This window comes from Asterias rubens, chromosome 19 (assembly GCF_902459465.1).
Source record: "Asterias rubens chromosome 19, eAstRub1.3, whole genome shotgun sequence".
Taxonomy (NCBI): Eukaryota; Metazoa; Echinodermata; class Asteroidea; order Forcipulatida; family Asteriidae; genus Asterias; species Asterias rubens.
In genome coordinates, this window is record NC_047080.1 from 4,646,194 (window position 1) to 4,669,129 (window position 22,936).

The 22,936-nt window shown below is 39.6% G+C and overlaps 1 protein-coding gene across 3 annotated transcripts in view; it reads right to left on the bottom strand.

The window, feature by feature from the left end:
• LOC117303497 (protein crumbs-like) overlaps positions 1 to 22,936 on the bottom strand; it is a 42,530-nt gene that overhangs the window by 12,185 nt on the left and 7,409 nt on the right. For 2 of the 3 annotated variants that reach the window (XM_033787720.1, XM_033787718.1), the window contains exons 2-13: positions 20,569 to 21,102; positions 18,591 to 18,728; positions 13,977 to 14,195; positions 13,180 to 13,533; positions 12,309 to 12,419; positions 10,927 to 11,011; positions 9,650 to 9,877; positions 8,963 to 9,108; positions 7,056 to 7,953; positions 3,144 to 4,531; positions 1,943 to 2,704; positions 321 to 1,234 (exon numbers count right to left, since the gene is read on the bottom strand). In XM_033787720.1, the coding sequence (XP_033643611.1) occupies positions 321 to 1,234; positions 1,943 to 2,704; positions 3,144 to 4,531; positions 7,056 to 7,953; positions 8,963 to 9,108; positions 9,650 to 9,877; positions 10,927 to 11,011; positions 12,309 to 12,419; positions 13,180 to 13,533; positions 13,977 to 14,195; positions 18,591 to 18,728; positions 20,569 to 21,102 (5,777 nt within the window). The remainder of the gene's footprint in view (positions 1 to 320; positions 1,235 to 1,942; positions 2,705 to 3,143; positions 4,532 to 7,055; positions 7,954 to 8,962; positions 9,109 to 9,649; positions 9,878 to 10,926; positions 11,012 to 12,308; positions 12,420 to 13,179; positions 13,534 to 13,976; positions 14,196 to 18,590; positions 18,729 to 20,568; positions 21,103 to 22,936) is intronic. The other variant, XM_033787719.1, reaches the window with a different exon arrangement.

The following is a 22,936-nucleotide window of genomic DNA, read 5'->3' on the forward strand; positions in this document are numbered from 1 at the left end:
TAGAGAGACTTTGAGGCGCTCTTCAGGTGTGAAAAGTGCTTTATAAAAACTGGTTATTGTTATTATTATTATTACAGCTGCGTAAAAAGCACCCCTGATAGGTGTAGATGTATATTCCATTTATTCGCAAATGCAAATGAGCCGAGTACCAGTCACAGCAATGTACAACACATTGATCATTTGGCTGGTAATCGGTTTTTGCTTCAGTAACATTTACTTATAAACCCAGTAAATTTGTCTGCTTAGCAGTTTCAAGACATCAAGCCCTTTTAAGTACTCTAGCTAAAATATCTTAACCTGACAAATTAAGAGATTCTCACCAGAACATCACATAACCTGCCAGTGTACTCGTCTAGACAGGTGCAGTTAAAGAAATCCACTCCATCAAGGCACGCTGAACCTTGGAGACATGGGTCTGGATCACACTCATCGATTTCACTGCTACAGTCCCGTCCCTCGTAACCAGGTTGACACGTACAGGTGTAGTTATTAATCTCATCAATACATGTTGATCCCGCTGCGCATGGTACCGGTGAACACTCGTCGATGTCGATCTTGCAGTGAACGCCCTCGAAGCCAAGGATACAAGAGCAATAGTAGGTATTCCAATTCGGGACACAGGTACCTAGATTGAAGCAGGGGTTGTAGTCGCAAATCAACGGGTCACCGTCGCAACCATACACAACATTAAGAACATTGGCCTCAAACTGGTCCACACTTGTTGAGTTGATCGTTTCTCGGTCGAAGAACGGTAGTAGCATCCCACCAACACGGACCTCATCGAGACAGCCATCAAAGGTACTAAAATTGATAAAGTACTCGCTGTTGAAGATGGTTGTACCGGCGACAAAGATGGAGCTATCTGCTGAGAGGACGACATTGGTGAGAGGGTTTAACGCAGTGTAATTTTGACCTACGATGTTGCCGTCGACCGAAACCTCAACCCTGGTCATTGTGAATCTGACTTCGATATCGTGCCAGTCACCATCATTTATAACAACTGAGGATTGCACCACGCCCGATTCACCGAGATTGAAACGGACAGCGACCATACCACCCATGAGGTAGATGGTGACAAAGTTATCTAAGATGCTGCTGGAGGAATGGAAGATGATGCCTGCTGGGAAGAGGGTACGAGCTCGGAGTGAGATGGTCTCCAGGTCGTTCATTGCGCTGATGTTTGGTCTGTAGCTGATGAAACTGTCGTCTCCATTGAAGGTTGCTTCAACAACACCTGAGGACATCAAAACCAGAAAGAGTCAGTAACAAAGATATTGACGAAATAGAGAGACTGTCAAAATAGGGCTTGATAGCTCAGTTGGTAGAGCGCCGGCACACTAATCCAGAGGTCTTTGGTTCTAGTAATTTGTCTCTGTTCAACCCCAAATCACTTAATAAATCTGTACATACTTAAAGGTAGGGTCAAAGATTGGTGAACAAAAAGCTTACTTGGTGAGAAGCACTGCAGCTGTTGATAGTATAGGCCTTAAGCTACTTTGAGAAAGTATTCCCTTTGGAGAAATGTAGTTTCATTTTTGGGGTGAAAATGTTTGAATTTGACAAGGGTTGGTGTCCATTCACAACTGCTGCGACCAGATATGTGGTACCAGATATGTGGTTGGTACCCACTGTCATCTCACTAGTTTTGGATGGATTTAATGTTCTTGTGAAAACATTCTACAAGAAGGATCCCCTTAAGGGGATGCAACTTATATTTTTCAATGTAAATCAAATAGTTGTAATCATTTAGCTCAGTTGTTCGGGAATAATAGAAAAATAACTAGAATAAAATAAAATTAAGTTGGAAAAGTTTTGATGGATTTTATGTCATATTGTAACCAACAGGACTGTTGCCAAAATATTTTGTGGAGTGGTTTTATACCTATAGCCTTCTAACCAAAACGAAAGGCTTTGAAATAAGTTGGATTTAAATTTTACTTACATTCGTGCCCATCAGGTAGATCCAAACATTCAGCACCATCAGGGCATGGGTTTTCAGAACAGATGGTCAACTCCGAGCAGTTCTTGCCGCCGAACCCAGTCGGACACAAACATTCAAAGTCATTCCAAGTGATCTGGCAAGTTCCTCCGTTCTCACACGGTGAATCTTTACATGTGTCGTCACTCTCGCATCCATTGATCAGAACGCTGGTGTTTGTCGTCATCGGGAAGGTTGGAATGATTACGTCTGGAATGCTGAGCGGCTCAAACTGAAGGGAGTAGTTGTTGTATTTGACATCCCAAAGGCATCCTTTGAAATAAGTATCAGTTGTGATGGCAAGTGGTGGGGGGACGCTTGTGAAATCACTCACTCCGCCGACACTGAAAACTGAGTAGCCTGGCTCGGATGCTCCGCTTGTTAATAGGGTAGAGCTTGAGGACTCATTGACTTTGAGTGTGAGTTCAGTTCCCTGGGCTGACAGCATCACATTATTATAGTCACCATTGGAAAGTCCGTCTCCTGCACTGATCTGATGTGAGCTTCCATTTTGTTTTAGATTAACCTGTAGCTGTTGATTGACGAGTTCAACAGCGATGAAGCTATCGGTGGATGCATCCCGAGTGAAGAGGATCAAACCGTTGGGTTCTCGTGTTCGGAACGCTAGGCTGATGGAGCTGTAGCTGGTAGAGAGGGTGCCGTCAGCTGTGAACTCGGCGTAGCTTACTGCCGTGTCTTCAGAACGGAATGTGCCGGGTATGAAACCTCAATGAAAGATACAAATAATAACCAAGAATAAGAACAAATAAATCATTGGTGACTTGGTTGAATATGGCTCTGCTTGCTGCTGAATTCTGCGCTTGCGTATTATGCACCATACTTTGTTTACAAGGCAAGTACCAAATGTATGCGCTAGCTGTGTAAGCAAAGAATATCTGGTAACATCAGGCACAAATTCTCTTCTCACTGCAAAGGTCATGGGTTCAAATTCCACCCGAGTGATTTGCGTGCGAGATTTTTTTTTCACAGAACTTGGGAAAAGGCCGAGTATAGTGCTTTGCACACATTGGGTAGCTAAATAATATTCTTTATACTCATTTAGAACAACCAAACGGGTAGTTTGAATGAAAAAATAGATGAAGTTGCTTAAGTTCTAAGAAAGGCGGAATGGTAAATCAAAGTGTCTCAGTTAACTTTCACTTACTATAACCACAGGCGTCTCCAACATATCCAATGAAACAATCACAGGAAAAACTCAGCCATAAATCAGTACAAGCTCCATTTGCATTACATGGATCTGGGTCACATTGCTTCACTCTGACGCACCCTGCTGGAGCCGCACGGGTCAACGCCTCCGGCAAGACATACCCACCAGTTTCCTCATTTATAATGTCCTGCATGCAGCCTGTGAAAAACTTCCCAGAGTTTGAGAGTGCAGAGACCTTGTCGGCGGTATCGCTGGGGACGCCGCCGACGTACATAGAATCAAACGTGACTTGATAGTTCTCAGGTATGGGAGCAACTTGTTGGCAAATACCCCCAGAGCATGTGGCATCTCTGCGGGACCGCGTGGACGTGTGGACTGTGACTGAAAGAGTTATGCTGGAGCTAGTGATGATGACCTTAACTGTATGGTACTCGCCGTCATTAATAATCTGCCCAAAGTTGTTGATTTCTATGGCAGCATCTTTGCCGTTGCCGTACTTCAATACCAAGTCTCCGTTGAACATCTCGAGCAGGAAGTACAGATCACTATCACCCGTGTACAGAAGCACTCCATCAGGGAGGGTGGTCTGTAAGGCCAGAGAGTAATCGAGAGTCGTTTTTCCATTGGTACCCGTATCTCTCAAGAAGGCACCTTCTGTGTCGAAAGCAGCTGAGGTTATGACAGTGCAAAGGTTACCGGTAAAACCTGCATCACAGATACAAGTGAAGGAATGTACTCCTGAAGTATCATTGTAAGCCGGTACACATGTAGCGCCGTTTGCGCAATCTGTATTATCGATACACCCTATGAGTTCCACAGCGCAGTTCTTACCACCGTACTGGTGAGTGCAGGTGCAGTCATAATCATTAATGAGATCAGTGCACGAGGCACCATTCTTACACGGTGCCGGTTCACATTCATCAATCTCGATGCTGCAGTCAACACCTTCCCAGCCGCCGGCACAAACGCAGATATAACCGTTGACGCCATCGTTGCATGTCGCACCGTTAAGACAGGGCCCTGAAGCACATTCGTCGATGTTAATCTCACACAAATCACCTTCGTATCCAGCCAAACATCTGCATTTAAACCCGCTAGCGTCGGAGTAGTTGAAAGCTCCGGGGAACAGGGGATCGTTCTTACCGTACAGACTCTGATCAGATTTCTGTAGACACTGTCCTCCATTAACGCATGGTCCACTCAGACATTCATTGATATCATTCTCGCAGTTCACCCCATCATACCCCTCATGGCAATAGCAGGTGATTATCTTAACTCCGTCAACACACGTTCCTTCGTTAAGGCAAGGAGTAGATGCGCAATCATCGATGTCATTCTCACAATTGATTCCCTTATAGCCAGTATCCGCGCAGTCACAGGTGTAGCTGTGGACAAAATAGAAAAGTTAAGAAACACTCAAACTATGAAAATTAAATATTCTGTTTGGCTGAGAAGTTTCTCTCACTGACCATCTTCCTTATCAATGCAATACCTCTATAAACAACGGAATTAACAAATATTTATAAGATTAACTCAACATGGGGTATTCATCATTCAAGTCAAAAACACAAGAACACTGGACTTGTTGGATCATGAGTTAAGTGGCCCACATGAAAAAATCACTGGAAGCTGGCCAGCGGTCCAGTGTACATTTGGAGCCCTGTACTTCATCAACAATTCAAACAGTAAACATGCGCAAACACAACATTGAAACAACGAACTAATAAACATCTTTAAGTCAAATGATGCTAAAGGAATCAAAAACTGTTTCGCTGTGATTAAGATTTTCTAAATATTCTACTTTCACAACTTAAGATCAAACTGCAATGCAGTAATTCTTTAAAATGTCAGAGAAAAACGTTGAATATAAAAACCAAAAGTGACACTTCTTAAACTCAAAAACAAAAAGTGAACTTGAATGATTCACAAAATATAGCATGCTTTCAAAATGCCACAGTTTGGATATGAAAAGGTTAAGTTTACATTTAGTGAAATGTGAAACCAAACAATAATCAATTACTTTAACAAACATGCCTGGAATTACAACAACAGCTGATGATAAAAGCCAATCAAAAATTATAAACACTTCACATCGGATGACAAGTTAATCAGCAAGTTATTTGAGGAAAGATTTAAAGCAGAAGTTATTTAACAACTTCATATTTGTGTTTGCTGGCAGCCAGAGAACTGATGTTTTTATCTACCCCAACTTTTCTTTGTGAGATGCTTTGTTCCACTCATAATACAAAGAGTGACACCAAGTGCTGGAAACCATGCCTTGTAAAATCCCTTCCTGTTGGATAGGCTATTGTGTAAAACCCTGGGGTGCGTTCCACTCGCGCAAACGACTCGCAGCTGTTCGCGCAAATGTTTTTTTTATCTATTGAATGATTGGTGCGATTGTTGCTGCAATAGTCCTCTTTTTGACATCATTACATCAACTAATTAACTTTGTTATTCCAAATCTGCATTATCATCCACCTAAAATACAATGTAATTATGTTTGTGACAAAGAAATAATACCGTATGCTTGTCTGTCATTTTAAAAACCACTCGCCAACACCTCAGAAGTATGTCCGCCTAAAGTTGCCAACGTTCGTCAATGGTGGCGGCGAACAACTCGTTCCATTTAAAATTGTTGGCGAATGTGCGCAACTGTTGGCAACGTTTGCTCGAGTGGAACGCACCCCTGATTCCAGACATTTGTCCTACAAATGTTGCATACAAAAATGGATAGGCTGCCACCATTTTTTCATCCGTATATTTGGCTCAAAGGGAGGTACATGTACCCTTGTAAGTCTGAGCGTTCCAAGATTCCAGCGTACCGTAGTAGGTTTAGTTCTATGAATCACGGTGAGTGCCTATGCAATATTCTCACACAAAAACAACAAATCCCAGAACTTATTCTGAGAAACTTTGCCGTCTTTCTTTTCACAAGTCAGGTATTTTATTGTGGTAACGATATTTTCAAAAGGAAACTTGTTACTCAAGAAGCTCGAAAACTAATCAAAAAAAAAAACAATACCGCAGGTTAGGCATAATTTAGTTTTCAATAACGATGTGAAGTGGTTTCAAACAAAATAACAGAAATAGTATGATGCAACATGAACTACTACACGTCTAGATGACACCACTCACCAATGACAAGCTGAGGATGATCTACTGTACTCAATGGTATAATAAAATATAATTATGAGCTTGGTCAAGCAGAGAAGGGGGAAGAAAAACAATACATAGATCAACACAATTCCACCTGGGCCTAATGTCATAGAGCTGCTGAAGCACCACAACAGGTAGCTAAGCACAACAAAATTATGCTAACCAGAACAAGGTTACCAGCCAAAATACCATGTCACAAGTACAATATGTGATTGGTAACCTGCTCATTTTATGCTAAGCAGAACAGCTCTATGTGATAGGGCCAAGCTTTCACTGTAATGAGAGTAAATTTGTACAGCATTTTTTTTTGCAGATAGCCAGGCTTTTTTTTAACACAGATACCAATTGTGTGTGCTTCAAAATAGTAAATGACAACTCAAACCCATACTGATCAGAAACACCAGAGCTTGAGTCAGGTGCACTTGACTGCCAAGGGGTGGGTTTCACAAAGTGTTAATACTAGTCTTATCTCGTGTTAGGACGAGTCACTCGTCTTAACTTAGGACTAGCCTTGGGTTTTTAATATCTCCTAGTAGTCCTAACTTTTTGTGAAATTGACGTCAGGTATGACACACCAATTTCCCCTTTACTAGAAAGCTTCTTACATCCATCAGATTCCTACAACCACCAAACCTTTGGGAGAATTGTTATTTGGCATGTACAGTTGAAAACAAGCAAAGTCAGGGTGTGGATTTTGGAGGTACAGTACTTTTGATTTATAATTGAGAAAAATTAGTGCTTCCAACTTACCCGTTAACAGCGTCAGTGCAGATGCCTGTATTGCATGGTTGGACGGCGCATTCATCAATGTCTATCTCACACAGTGTACCGGCGAAGCCTGGTGTACATGTACAATCAAACTCATTCACTCCATCATTACATGTGGAGTTATTCTCACACGGGTTGGACTCGCACTCATCGATGTTAATCTCACAGAATTTCCCCTCAAAGCCCAAGACGCAGGTACAATTCACATCTAAGATACCGTCGACGCATGTTGCGCCATTTTGACACGGATCGGAGTCGCATTCGTCTATGAATATCTCACAGTCGCTTCCGGAGAACCCGGGTACGCAGAAACACTGATATCCATCGACTCTATCTTGACATACCGCCCCGTTGAGACATGGTTTGGGTTCACAATCATCAATGTCAACTTCACAGAGGTCTCCTGTAAACCCAGGGGCACATGTACAGTTGAAAAACCCAATGAAATCATTGCAGACGCCCGAGTTCATACAGGGATTTGAATGACACTCGTCTGTTTCAGTCGCGCAGAGTGGACCTTCAAACCCGATAGGGCACGCACATCTAAAACCATTAACCTCATCGAAACAGGTCAGGCCTGCTGTGGCGTTACAATCATGATTCACGCAGTCGTCGATGTTGAATTCACAGTCTGTGCCGTTGAAACCAGGAACGCATTGACAGGTGTAAGTGAAAGAAGGGAGTGGTTGAGGTGTGACACAGGTGGCGCCATTCTGGCACGGGGTCTCGGCCACGCAAGCGTCGTACATTATATCGCAAGTCTCGCCCATGTAATCAATGGTGCAGACGCACAAGAATGCATTCAACAGATCTTCACAGCGGGCGCTGTTCTGACATGGATTTGATTCACATTCGTTATAGTCGGTTGAACAATTCTTATCTGTGTTAAAAGAAACGGAAATGGAGAAGTTTAATACTTTACAAATCCAGTCATCACAAATCATCACTACTGCACCACCTCAAGACCTCTAGCAGTATCTCAAGGAATACACCCAAATGACATATTTTCCCAGAGCTGCCAAAATTTGCATCTTTCAATCAAGGAGATTTTGTACAACAATCAGGGAGATGTTTAGAATTTAGAGATTGTCAAACTTGTTCATCAGAAAGATGGAAAGGTTTCATTATATTCTGGAAACTTTCTGCAAAATGAGGGAGAGTTTGCAGCTCTGCTTTCCTTAAATGGGCTATGTACTTTTTGTAGGACAAAAAAACATAATGTCTACAGATTTACACTAAACTTACACAGTTTGAAGATCAGTGATAGAAGAAAGCTTCCCTGAAAATATTACATGCGGAGGTGCTGTAGTTTTTGTGAAATGAGTAAAACAATGTCATGGAAATAATTGTTGTCTCAGTGATCATGAGACGAAAATTATTTTAGCTTTTAAACGTATTTTCATGACATTGTTTTGCTCATTTCTCAAAAACTACAGCACCTCAGCAAATAAGGTACATGTACGCTTTCAAATAGCATTATCTTCAAACGGTGTAAGTTTAATGTAAATCTGTGAACATTGTGTTTTGTGTTAAAAAAAGTACCCAAATCCTTTTAATAAAGAAGTTTTGTGATGAACTAATAATACTGCTTGACAAACTTCTTTGCTAAGCAAAAACTGAGCGGGGCACCAGTCACAACAATGCAAACTGAATGTAACTTTGTGCCAGGTTACTTTCTGCGCTTAGCAAGTTGTTGTGCTTACAGGCTGATTGAAATTGAGACCATAAGGCCAGGCATAAAAGTTCTATCTAGAGTGTTTATAAGAGTGCAAACATTTGTGTTTCTGGTCGCAATCCCTTACGAGTTGGGGGTTAACTGCTTTTGGGATCTAAATGTAGATAAATGGAAAAAAAAAAAAAAAAAAAAAAGTAAGCTAATTTTAACTTACCAATAAATCCAGGGATACAGCTACATTCATAATCATTGAGCATGTCATTGCACGTGGCATTGTTCTTACAGGGGTCAGGGAGGCACTCATTGATGTCATTGTCACACGTGTCACCGTCATAGCCAGGTACGCAGGTACAGGTATAGCTGGGGGAAGGATTGAAACAAATAGTTAGTTTCTGCATGTTCCACGATCCACGATATGTCTATGTGTTGTGTTGTCATTCTGGCTTAAAGGCATTGGACACTATTGGTTATTTCTCAAAATATTTGTCAGCATAAAAACTTACTTGGTAACAAGCAATGGAGAGCTGTTAATAGTATTTTGAGAGACAGCTCCCTCTGAAGTAACGTAGTTTTTGAGAAAGAAATTACTTCTCACTATAATATTAGAATTGATTACAAGACCTCAGCTGAGGTCTCGAATCCAAGGCATCAGAAAGGACACAACTTCATGTGACAAGGGTCGTTTTTATCCATTATTCTCTTACAACTTCGACCACCAATTGAGTTCAAAATTTCACAGGTTTGTTAATTTGCGCATAATACGTTGAGATACACCATGTGAGAAGACTGGTCTTTGACGATTACCAAAGGTGTCCAGTGTCTTTAAAAAAAGACTCTGCTAGGGTCGAAACACTAACAAACTTTTGCATTTAAATATTTTAAAAAACTTTTTGGTGCATACCTGTTAATACCATCTACACAAGTTGCTCCATTCTGACATAGATCCATCAAACAATCATCTATGTTATTATCACATAGCGTTCCATCATAACCAGGCAGGCAGGTGCAGTTGAAGCTGTTATCATTATCATTACAGGTGGATCCCATGAGGCATGGTGATGAGAAACATTCATCAATATTTAGTTCACAGTTGGTTCCATTAAAGCCGGGGAAGCAGTTGCATTCATACCTGAAAATGGGAACAGAGTATGACAAGATTAGACAATATATAGTTGGTTTGCGGTAACACCATGTGTTTGTCTACTTGCCAGAAGATTATGTTTTTTTGATATCTTGCTTTTTATTCTACTTCTGCAGAGTAGATTTTCAATATTCGGGAGACATCTCAATTCTGAAAAGAATTGTACTGCTTTTTAACTACAACCCGAGTGGAAGGTTGAAAATCTTAAGCTTTAATGGATCAAGGGGACTTCTCGTTATTAGCTTCATAACCGTGGAGTGAGTTCTAATTGAAGATTAGACAAAGGGCAAATAAATTCCTGCAGGCAAAAAATTTGACAAAGCTCACCCCTAAAGCCCCGGTCACACAGGCCCCGATAATGAGAACTAAAACGAGAACGATAAAAATACACTGCGTGGAGCAATTCAACCAATAAAATGCGTTCTCTTTGCGTCGATTATCGTTTGTTAGTTATCGCTGCAGTGTGGCTTGGCCTTTACCCTTCAAAATCCATCCTTATCCCCGTTGCCAAAATGAAGGATTCAGAAGGACTGAGGGCTATAGGCCTAAATAGCAATTGCTTATTACTGGGGTCAGGCATTCCAATTTCATCTTAAGTCCAAACAATTTGAGTTTGAGTTGAACAAAGAAATATTGACTTGAGTGGGATTTGAACCTGTGACCCACTGATTAAAGTGAGAGTGCTTAATAAACTCGGCAATCTAAGCCTAATGTTGGTAGGGTGCCTATTTTGTCAATATTATTGTTATGGGGTGCCAGTCAGAAGCTATACAACCTGTAACTGCCCTATAGCCAGGGATCACACCCCAGTTTGTGATACAACCTGGGATGCGGCAGCCAGGAGATCACCTTATCTTGATATCCAAACAATTTGGTGTGAAGTGACATTCAAGAGTGAGATATTGGTGGATTGAGGTCACCAGACTGCAAGACGGCCTCAGGAGTCAAGGACAAAGGACAACAAGTTTAAATAAACAAAATTATGGAAGCTGCAAACTGAAAAGCTGGGGAGGGGTAGTACTATTATGCAAACTTACATATTGTCTCCGTTGACGCAATCTCCATTGACGCATGGTTGGACTGAGCACTCATCGTAGTCTATACATACACCAGATGAATTGACTGTATAAAGAAATCAAACACGTCATCAAGTTACAAAATAACAGCAGAATAAAGCTTGTAAAAAGTAAAAATGGGCCCTATACGTGGTGCTGTTTTGCCGAAGGTTGAGACCACATCAAGGTGAGGGCTACACTGAAACCAAATCAACTGTCACCAGGAACTTGTTGCCACCTACTTCTGGGGCTGAAACAGGGTAACCCCCTTCACAGTCTGTGAGGATGTAGGCATGGGTATCAACCACTATAGGAGTCTGGGCTCGATTTCAAGAAGCAATAAAATCCATCATATAAGACAAATTTTCAGTATCACCATAGTGATTTGCATTGTCACATCACACTTTACTAAGCAACTACGACTGATTTGCAGTAACGATCAATTTTAGCTCTTTGTGAAATCGGCCCCTGGTTGGGATCAGTGTTGTAGCCACAGTGGTCAGTGCTGGGCAGCCCTGCCCAGAACTCGCAATTTTTACCCAACACTCAGAGCAAAATACATTGTGCCGCCCAGCACCGATCAAAAAATATTGTCCACTGTGCATTGATCTGAGACATGATGATAAGGAATATCAAAATATCAAAAAGCAAGGAACACCATCAAAAGGCCATTCAACTTATTCCAAGGCCCCATACAAGAACAGTTTGAAAACCTTGCCTAACTTCAGCAATAAAAAGGCCCCATTAAAGCCATTGGACACTTTCGGTAAACAGTATTGTCCAAAGGTCCACACTTCGTGTATCACAACTTTTATATAAAATAACAAACCTGTGAACATTTATGCTCAATCGGTCATCGGAGTCGGGAAAAAATAACGGGAAAAACCACCCTTGTTTCCGCATGTTTTGCCATGTCATGACATGTGTCTAAAATAAATCTGTACTTCTCGATATCGAGAAATGATATTGTTTTAATGTTTTCTCAAAAAATAAAGCATTTCATGGAATAATATTTCAAGAGAAGTCTTTCACCATTACTTTCTGTAAACCCTGTAAGTTATTTGTAAATCTGTGGAATTTTTATTTTGTTATTTTTGTTCCGAAAGTGTCCAATGGCTTTAAACATGAAAAATTTTGTTGATCTGTTGATCGCCCTTGGTGGACTTCCGAAAAATTGAATTTAAAGCCCACCACACACTTTTTGGTCAGGCTCTAACCGTGGTTGGTAGAGTAGAATGCAATAATTAACCGATGAGCAAGTTTTTCTAGCACTGCCCCTGATTTTGATTAAGAAGAAGTAAATGAACGGGGTCAAAGGAGCAAACTTTGAGACTTCAGTTGTCAAGAAGAGTTGTTGTTCTTACCTTTGCCAGGTTGGCATTCACACGTGTACATATTGATTCCATCCACACATGTAAATGTGTCTGGGCAGGTTACGCCAGCGCAATCGTCAATGTTTGTCTCACAGTTTGTACCTGAAAAAGAGTCAGAAATGACAACAGCTCAGCATTAGTATTTGAATCTGTTTCGCGATCATCAATTTATCTTGGCTCTCTCATTGAACCACTACACAGTGGTAGACATGGACTCTGCTCAAGTTTACACATTACCCTACTCCGAGTCCACAGTCCCAATACATACAGCATAGTTAATGACTATGCATTCCAGGCACATGAACCTCAACTCTATGAATGAACTTCCACAGTGCATCCATTGCCTGCCTTCATTGGACGATGTTAAGAAGGCTCTGAAAACTCATCCAATTGAACAATGACCTACATATTTAACTGCTTTCTTTGGAACAATGAAGATAGTTGTAGCACTTAAAGACTATCTAATTACGTAAAAAAGCTGCATGAGCTTTTGTTTTGTAGCAACAACTACTTCATCAGATGTAATATTGATGCGTTTGTTAATTTTTAAGACTATTCAGCGGTGTGTGACCATCTTTAATGAGTTAGAATGCTCTATAAATGTAGATAAATAGATATCGTAGATAAAATGGTTTATTAAAAAACTGTCATCGCATCACAAAGGCTGAATTACAACAATTTTACATTCATTAAAAAAAAATGAAACTGAAATTTTAAAACCTTGCACATTGAAATGTAGTTATTTGACTGTATTGTAAGGTCTAGAAAAAAATATGCTAATTACCAAAATTTTAAAACCTTGCACATTGAAATGTAGTTATTTGACTGTATTGTAAGGTCTAGACAAAAATATGCTAATTACCACCAAAGCCGCCCACGCACTGACAAATGTAGCTATTGAACAGCTCCGAGCAACTTCCCCCATTCTGGCAAGGGTCGGACACACATTCATCGATCTCAACTCCACATACATCCCCAGTCCAGCCAGGCAAACAAACACAAGCAAAGCTCCCTGATAACTCCACGCAGGCAGCGTTGTTCAAGCAGGGTCGAGCGTCGCACTCATTGACGGTTTCAGAGCAGAAGGTACCAGTGTAGCCGGTACCCGTGCAGTTACAGGTGTAGGAGTCGATTCCGTCGATGCAGCGAGCGTTGTTTAGGCAGAGATTGACCCTGCATTCATCAATGCTGATGGCACAGTTATCACCACTAAAGCCTGGTGACGATAAGAAAGAGTAAAGAAATTTGTAGGGACACAACAATGAAGTTAGACTTGTGGACAAGGCGTTAAATGTCTGTCGCGGTGATAGAGTTCCACTCTCCCCGTGGTACATGTATTCTCGCGAGACTGCTGGCCCCGCGAGACTACTGCTATCACGACTACGGTCCCATAAAGTCGGGCAACTACCAGTGATTTCACGAGAGCACCGCCACAACTCGTCTAACTAACCGCGTGGGACCATTAACGTCTTGTCCGCAAGTCTACAATGAAGTCCATAATACTGCATTATGTTAGGCAAAAGGCTAAGCGATTGTTTACCCCACAAAAAGTAAGTGAACCAGGCTTAAGACGGGACCCTTTTAAAAATTGGTTATTCATACTGATTCATAAGGAACCAAACTAAGATGGATGAGGGTATAGGTTGATGATTTGCTTACCTGGTACACATAAACAGCTGATGCCGTTTGGGTCTTCAGTACACGTCGCATTGTTCATGCACGCATCAGGAGAACACGCAAACGTCTTGTTGAATTCACACAGCGGGCCCTCGTACGGTAAGGTACACACGCAGAATGTGGAGTTGCCGATGTCGTCCTCCTTGCATATCCCATCATTCAAGCAATCCAGACTATACTGTGGGTTCAGACACAATGGTCCTAAAAAATATCCCCAAAACAAAACGGTGTTATTAAAAACATTGGACAACTTTTGAAACAACCTTAAGTATAACCTATACATATCAGTCTCCATGTTCCTAGTCCATGTACCCAGTTTCCATGTACCCAGTTTCCATGTACCCAGTTTCCATGTAACCGGTTTCCATGTACCCGGTTTACATGTACCCCGTTTCCATGTGTACCCCGTTTCCATGTATACCTAGTTTCCATGTACCCAGTTTCCTTAGTGTTGTGAGTTTGAAATGTTACCCAGATGCAATGTTTCAACCACTGGATATGAACCATGATGACGTTTTGGCCAAAACACGGCACCAAACACAAATTCCCATTAAAAAGTTAATGTACATCATTACAGGCCTGAAATTACACTGAGGGCATGACCCTTGTTGCCCCATTTTTGGCCTTTGTGCCCTGTGAAATATTTCCCAAAGTTTTTCCAGCAGGGTGCCCTTGCAAAATGGCCTTGCCCTCTCAAAGATGAAATTCCATGCCTGAATTGATAAATAATGTTTTTTTAAATTTAGCAAAAAGCCCAACATCTATTAAAGCCTGATGTACCAAATGAACAAAATAGTCTGGTACCATTTCATGAAAGATAATTTACACCTGCAATCATGATTGTGAATACAGACAACCCATCCAAGATGATCAATATCAAGTTTTCTTTTAGGTTTTGTATTTTTTTTTGTGGTGAACTACAGAGTAAACATGCCCCAAAATAGTGCTGTCCCAGATTCTATAATAATAGACAAAGACACATCAACGTTGAGTATACACAAACGCACTATCATGCCATCTACAGTTCAGTCACAACAAAAACAAAACAAAAATCCATGCCTATAATCATGGAGGAATAATCAACTCCTAACTGTACAAACAAATTCATTTGAAGTGGGAAGAAACTTTTATAACAAATTTTCCCCATCCCAAACCCTCAAAAGAAGGAACATCAAGACACCCCTCTCCAGTCAAAATGTGACCCTTTTCCATCATAATTTGTTTTTTCGTAAATCACTCTTCTTTTAAATTTGACCACACCCAAAATTGTCTTACATTTTTCATGGCAATATTATATCTAAACTACAAAATCACAAACTACCTGAAGTCTTTTGCTGTCTTTTGTACTTTACACTTCACACATGCTATTATACTATTTATGGAAATTTACCCACCAAGTCCCAATAACTAATTACTCATTGAACCTCAGGATTAATTCCTCCATGTGACTAGACCATGTGACCTGCGATGCAAAATTTTACAAAAGAGCTATAAAAAAACTCACTTCCTGCTAACACAGGCAGAACAGGTAAACAGCTTAAAGAAGGAAAACATAACACCTGGCTATAAAATGAGAAAGCAGTTGTTGTTTTTCTTTTTTTTCTGATATGAAAGAAACTCAAAGTGTTGCTTTCTTAACTCAGGTGGTAATTAACGACAAATCTCATAGTAACAGGAACTTGCCCTGGAATGTAAAAGGTCACTATTTTTTTGTCAACAAGGTGACTTGTCTCTTGGGACCACAGTAAAGTGTAAACAAACCAGGATTTATAACTCTTACATAAAACTTCAAGCCAAACAGCTCTTGTATTTTAACAAAGAGAGCGTCTCCTTTTACAAAACAAGCTAGACGCTTCAGCGCACAGCAACCCAAGTGTTTTATTTGCATTTTGAGCCATAAAGAACCATCCAGCACACAAATGAAAACAACACTACTGGAAATTAGCTACCAGCTGCAGCAAGAATGTTGAAGGTTGAAAGGATTGCAATTGAGGTTTTTATTAAGAAATAAATCTCAGCAGTTCTTTCTTAAGAAGATTATCTTGGATGAAGGGTGTTCTATTTTGTTAATAGTAAGGAATCTTCTATCAATCAGAGATGAGATTGGACAAATATGTGTAAATTCCTGAAAGATAGCTTGTGGGTTTGGGTTCTCCTTATTCTAGCAGAACTGGAGCCTCCCAGATGTTACAATTCTGGAGGTTTACAGACTCCGGGCATCACAAGAAATACAAAACTACAGGTTTGGACATAATGTGACAATCTTTTTCCCTTGAATTTGTGACTGATTTACTTCTTTAAAGACACTGGACACTAATGGTAATTGTAAAAGACTAGTCTTCACAGTTGGTGTATCTCAACATAGTATGCATAAAATAACAAACCTGTGAAAATTTGAGCTCAATGGGTCGTCAAAGTTGGGAGATATTAATGAAAGAAAAAAACACCCTTGTCGCACCATGGTCACACGAAGTTGTGTGCTTTCAGATGCTTGATTTCGAGACCTCAAATTCTAAATCTGAGGTCTCAAAATCAAGTTCGTGGAAAATTACTTCTTTCTCGAAAACTACGCCACTTCAGAGGGAGCGGTTTCCAACCTCTCCCAATAACTCGTAATCACGAAAGGTTTTTTGAGTAACTACCAATAGTGTCCACTGCCTTTAAAAGAATTTGAAGGCTCAATCAAGTAGGGTTTTTTGGGGAGAAAATACTGAGTAAATGTCTCTCTGCTTATGTGGTACTTTCCAAAAATTCGTCCAAATCATAAATCACAGTATCCTAAACGCATTGGATTTCCAAAAAAAAAAAAAATTATCACCAAATTTGAAGTAAAGTATTAAGGTGTGGTCACTGTGGAATTAGTGCATTTATTATTAATTTGCCAGTGCGTTGCCTTTTGCTGCGTTTGACAGATAATTTGTTAAAATCCTCATGCAACTAAACATGCAAGTTATTTTTAGCATTAAATTGATATTAGTCTTGATCTACACCCAGCTTCTCTATTACTATATAAACTACAACAATTTGCTCCAACTATCCATCATAAAAATTTTCTAAACTAAACTTAAAAAACCAACCCAAGGACACAGAAATCCAGCCACTTATTTGTCTGGCCCAAAAGCATATCTACAGAAGATTTCTCCCAGCCTTTGATTTTCAATTTAGGATCCATCCCTTTTGACACCTGCTCAACAGTTTCAATAAAAACACAAGTAGCTTTTTCTAAAGAGTTGTTCCTCAATCTATGTGGACAACAAAGCCGTGTTCCTTAGTAAACAAACTCATTCTGAATACCACCAAATATGGAGCTAAGGTTGGATCCTGTCTGGCCCCCATAAGATTCAGTTGAATGATTCACAAAAGAATTGAATATTTTTTTTTCTGCTTTGAATAGTGGTTTGTTCACTGTGACTTGTGTGAGAAGCCCTGTTTAAATGTACATGGTTATGAACCCACAGCCAACAAAGTTTGCCTTTACAAATTGATCGAACCAGGAAACTGTTTATGTATACATGTAGTATCAACAAAACACCAAGCTCCACACCTGACCAGCTTGCTGCTGTGGTGGTGTGGACAAAATGAAAAAGCCATTCAACACATCGCCTTGGAATCTCTGACATAACATATTTCTACCTCCATGGATATACTATCCCTATTCCAAACTAACTCATAACAATGATGCTATTTGCCCATTGAAGTTAACTTATTTTCCCCAATTATTAGTAAAAATGAAACGCATTTAAAGATGTAATTCCACATGAATCGCTATTCCATGACCGTTATTTCAGGGTTTTCGTTGTGGAAAACAGGGTTTTGTTGTTTCCATGTTACATACTGTATCATTGATTATTTCAGCCAGGTGTTTTGGTCCACGATGTGAATTTATTCCTCATTATGACCATCTGACTGTAAGCGCTGCATTTTATTCAATGGCAGCTGACTTGAAAATAAAAATCCAAAGTTCATTAAAAAATTGCACATGTACAGATTTTTGTAAATAATAGACAATGAACCAAATTGTCTGCTGCCATAACAGTTGAAGCATTGAAAAAGTTCTGGAAAATAATACCATGCATTGGCACTTTTGTTTTTAGACAGCACTGTGAAGTTGTTTTACAAAAGCAAGAGGTGGATCAATAAAGCCAAGTAAAAACAAACACCAGTTGATTATCCAGGTTTTTTAAAACGAGGATAAGGGACTTTTAATTTTGTTTTCTTTCAAACTGGCCACCACTTTTTCAATTTAAAGTCACCACTTACTTTATTTAGTCAAAGATTAGTAACTTTAAGAGAAATACACAGACAATTTGTCTTTTTGAAAGAAAATAAAAAATAGTTAAAAAAGGATGCGGCCTCATAAAATGAAAAATTGGAAAACATGTGGAATACATCTTTAAATAGTAGGTTGGGGCTGAGCAATATCATCATTGATTGACCTGTTAGCAGATGAAAACAACTCAAAGTGCATTTGCGCAAACCATCCACGCTATTGTTTCCATCTGCGCGCAAAGTTCTCAGCTCGCCCTGTCCCTATGCAAGGAGTCGCATGATTGGCTTGCTAGCTAGCTGGGGGGTTTGACTAATCTGCATGTGTACCTGTGTCCAACTCACAACGATCACCGGTGTAACGGGCCGTGCATTGGCACGTGAATCCGTTCGGTGTTTGAGCGTTGCTAGAACAAACACCCTGGTTTTTGCACGGATGGCTATAGCATGGATTGAGCTCTGGCGGGTCTAGAAGATACAAAATAAAAATCAGAAACAAAAAAAACCACAAATATGGACAACTAGGGAGAGGGATCAAGGATAGAGATTAGGTTAATCCTAGATTAAGAGTAACTTCAGAGCAGTGTCAGGTTGTGCAACCAGAACACTCACACATGAAAATTCTAAAAAATTGTAACCTTCAATAACCAGTTCACAAAATTTGATTGATTGGTTACATCAAAAATGGATGTTCAACATCAAGATGCCACTGCCTGACACAGCTCCTTGAAGATAATCTTATCTATGGGTTATCCTACCAATGGGGGAAGGGGGAGAAAGATACATTGGCTAGCCAGCAATTCACAAACCTCCATTGCCTGAGCATGGTAAGTACTCCAAAATTGAATGATCATCAAAACTGACTTAATGAGAAGCACTGAAGCTGTTGATAGTAGGCCAATAAACTATTTTCAAAAAAGATTTCCTTTTACAATAATGGTTTGGATAATCGTTCACCACAAGATCTGAATCTGAGAGACGATTCATGAATGCAGGAAAGAAACGTTTCTGAAAGTTTGTGTTCGTTCCCAAACGCTGCTCCCAGATGCTTTTGGTAGCCACTGTCACTTCGCTAATCCGAGGATCAATTGGATGTCCACTGAAATTAGTTTTTGCTGCTTATGCAGTGTATTTTGCTAAATCTCTCACGTGTGACTTTTGTTGAAATTTTCTTGATAATTTTGCCTAAGCATTACGTAGAAAGAAAATTAAAGATGCCTGCAGTGCCAGTTTAGCTTTTTTGCCTACCACCAACAACTGTTTTGTTTGTGAATTGCGGCTTACATGTATATAAGGGAAAAGAGAGTGCAGTGACAGAGAGATAAATACCCAGGGTTAGTTTTGTACCAAATAAATGAGGATGAAAATGAGTTTGTAGAAAGTGGGAGCCGAAGTAGAAATAAGGAATACAGAACCAAGTTACCAGAGTGGGAAGAAGTGAAAAGAAGATATGCACAGAGCTTCGACATAATACTTGTTTTTGTTTGGTCTACAATGTAAAAGAAATTAACATAAACAAAAAAAAAAGTCTTGCTTTTCTTTTGTTTGAGTGTTACTTGTTGGACATCATTCAATCAAAACTGATAAGTGTAATTACTTTTCAATCGTTTTACTTGTTAACCCCTCTTTGTTTTTAATAGTACATGTATTTGAGAGAATGCAACATTTTTCTACTAGCCACAAACATCCCAGACATTTATTTCCTTTGATAACTTGACCCTAAAAGGTCCAAGTTGAAGGGTCAACATTTTATCTTTGAAGTACTGTGAATACAATGCCTTGAAATGATATGTTGGTTGAAGTAAGGTATAGCCCAGAGGTCTAAAGTGTATGTAGCGTGCAAAATGAATGAACACAAAAGTCTGGATCACAAGAAATGTCCTATGATAATCACACACACAATGTTCAGTCAACTTTAAGGAAGATTTACTTTAAGTTTCAAGTTTTCAAGTTTTGAAAGGAAGAACAAAACACTTCAAGTTCACACACAAGCCAAAATTCAAAATTCTTTTCAACTTTACACTTAAAGACTTTATAGACAACTTGGAATAGTAGGGTTTGGGTTTGAAGTAGTACATTGAATCAATAATTTTAATTTGGATTGTTTTGTTTTTGTTTGTTTTGATAGTTGTTAAGTGCCGGGGATAAATTAATGGGAGTAAATGAAATGTTGGTTACATTTCCAAAATTATCACAATTGTGCACATTTAGTAAACAACATATTACCAACGAAACCATACTTCACAATGTGCCAATAAAGGGGGTTCTCCATACTTGGGCACCATCATCATGGCTACTTTATACTTACTACACCCTTGTTGCGTTTCTAACGGACACGCCCCCCACTCCACATTGTTCCAACTCTCCGCATTATCAAGCAGTAACCCAGTAACCTGCTCAATGCACCCGTCAAAGTTCCTCCCTAAAATAACCCTGCTTCCACCGGACAAATCAATCGCAAGAAGTTCACTGTTTAACGTCGTGGTGGCTAACGTCGTCACGTTGTTACCGACCGAAAGCTGGATGCTCCCGAGTGTGTATTGCAATTTTAAAAGTACCCATCCCGAATTGGTTGCGTAGTTCGGTCCCACATCCACAGATTTTGAAAGCATTCCAACCGTCCAGTCGGCTTGGAGAAACCCGCTGGGGTTGATGGAGAGGGTGAATGAGTCTCCATTGGAACCAGTTTGGGTCAGGATTTCTCCTGAGTAACAAGTTCTGAAATTAAGCCACGTTCCTGGTGACGTTTGAAAGTCCAGTACAGTGTTGACTGTAACGTTGGATGTACCGTTGAAGTATGCTTTACTAGCAGGCAGCTGGGCGTGAGCTTGGTTGAAGAACCCTACAAAGAAATCATACGGTAGTTTAATTTAATTTTGGATTGAAAAAAGACAAGACAGGGATTGGAGAATCCTGAACAACCTCTGGCATTATGGTTAAATTTAAAGTTTTTCAAGAGCAGAAGCCACAGTACTCAACACCAAGACTAATTGTTGTAGCACGAAAATAACAGGTTTTTCAACGAGCAGACATGTTGCAAAATCTGAATTCTGAAAGAAATCTGAAATTTACCACCATAAACAACACAGTCAACGTAATAGAAGACCTTACAATATGCTCCTTGAAAATATTTTTTTTGTATAGAAAACATCATTAAATTTTAATTTCTGTATTCAAATATTCTTTTGTAAATGTCCCCATTTCCCCCAGTCTTCAAGGCCCTTTTTCCCCTGTACAATTTCTCAATAAACCTTCTGACATTCCTGGTGTGGAAAGGCAATTTTTTCAGGAAAAATATCCTCTCCCCTTAAGTAATTAAATTTTAGGGTCTGCCAATGTACACATCACTAGAAGTTGACTTTTCGCCTGCCATTCTTCATGCAGCCTTATAAGAGGATCATCATGCAAGAATTTCATTTTAAAGGCAGTGGACACAATTGGTAATTGTCACAGACTAGCCTTCACAGTTGGTGTATCTCAACATATGCATAAAATAACAAACCTGTGAAAATTTGAGCTCTAACGGTCATCGAACTTGCAATAATAATGAAAGAAAAAAACACCCTTGTCACACGAAGTTGTGTGCGTTTAGAAAGTTGATTTCGAGACCTCAAGTTCTAAATCTGAGGTCTCGAAATCAAATTCGTGGAAAATTACTTCTTTCTCAAAAACTATGGCACTTCAGAGGGAGCCGTTTCTCACAATGTTTTATACCATCAACCTCTCCCCATTACTCGCCACCAAGAAAGGTTTAATGATAATAATTATTTTGAGTAATTACCAATAGTGTCCACTGCCTTTAACAGACATGTTTGCTTTTAGCACTGCCCTGCATGTACTAGCCAGTCATTTGATCTGTCCTTGATAGGGCGTGCCAAGAAATGTCTAACCTTTGTAATTTAAAGCTTTAATGCAGGACTGGTGGAACAGAAACAATAGTTGCAGGCAGTGTTTATGTTTTTTATGATCAACCATAAAACATGAAATAACAAAGCTGTAAATATTTGGGCTTGAGCGAGTCTGAGGAATATAGTGAAAAAAAAAACATGTGAACACATTGCTCTTACATGAAGTCTTAATTTTGGTCACCAAAACCAGCTGATTTAATTTTTTAAGTTTTCAGATGTAAGTACTGTTGAAATATACCTATAGATGTATGTATTACTTTATTTCAAAGAGAAATCTTTCACAGACAAATTTGTTCAGTATGAAATTCATAATTCGTAAGCTTTCAGACTAAATTGTCTAACAATGTTTTTTATCCTTAAAGGGAAGGTACAGGTTTGGTAATTACACAAAACAAATATTAACTTAAAAACTGACTTGGTAACGAGCAGTGGAGAGCTGTTGATAGTATAAAACATTGTGGGAAATGACTCCCTCTGAAGTAACGTAGTTTTTGAGAAAAACGTAATTTCTCACTAAAATAATAAAATACTTTCTAGCTAGAAGTCTTTTATTCCTATCTGAAATATCACAAATTCGTCCAACAAGGGTGTTTTTTCTTTTCACAGGCTTGTTATAAATTTTATGCTTATGTTGGGATACACCAAGTGAGAACACTGGTCTTTGACAATTACCAAACGTGTACAGTGCCTTTAATACCAATCCTGTAGGCCTTTTTTACCTTACATATATATGTAAATGAAAGTATTCAAGAAATTTTTGGTAGAAGT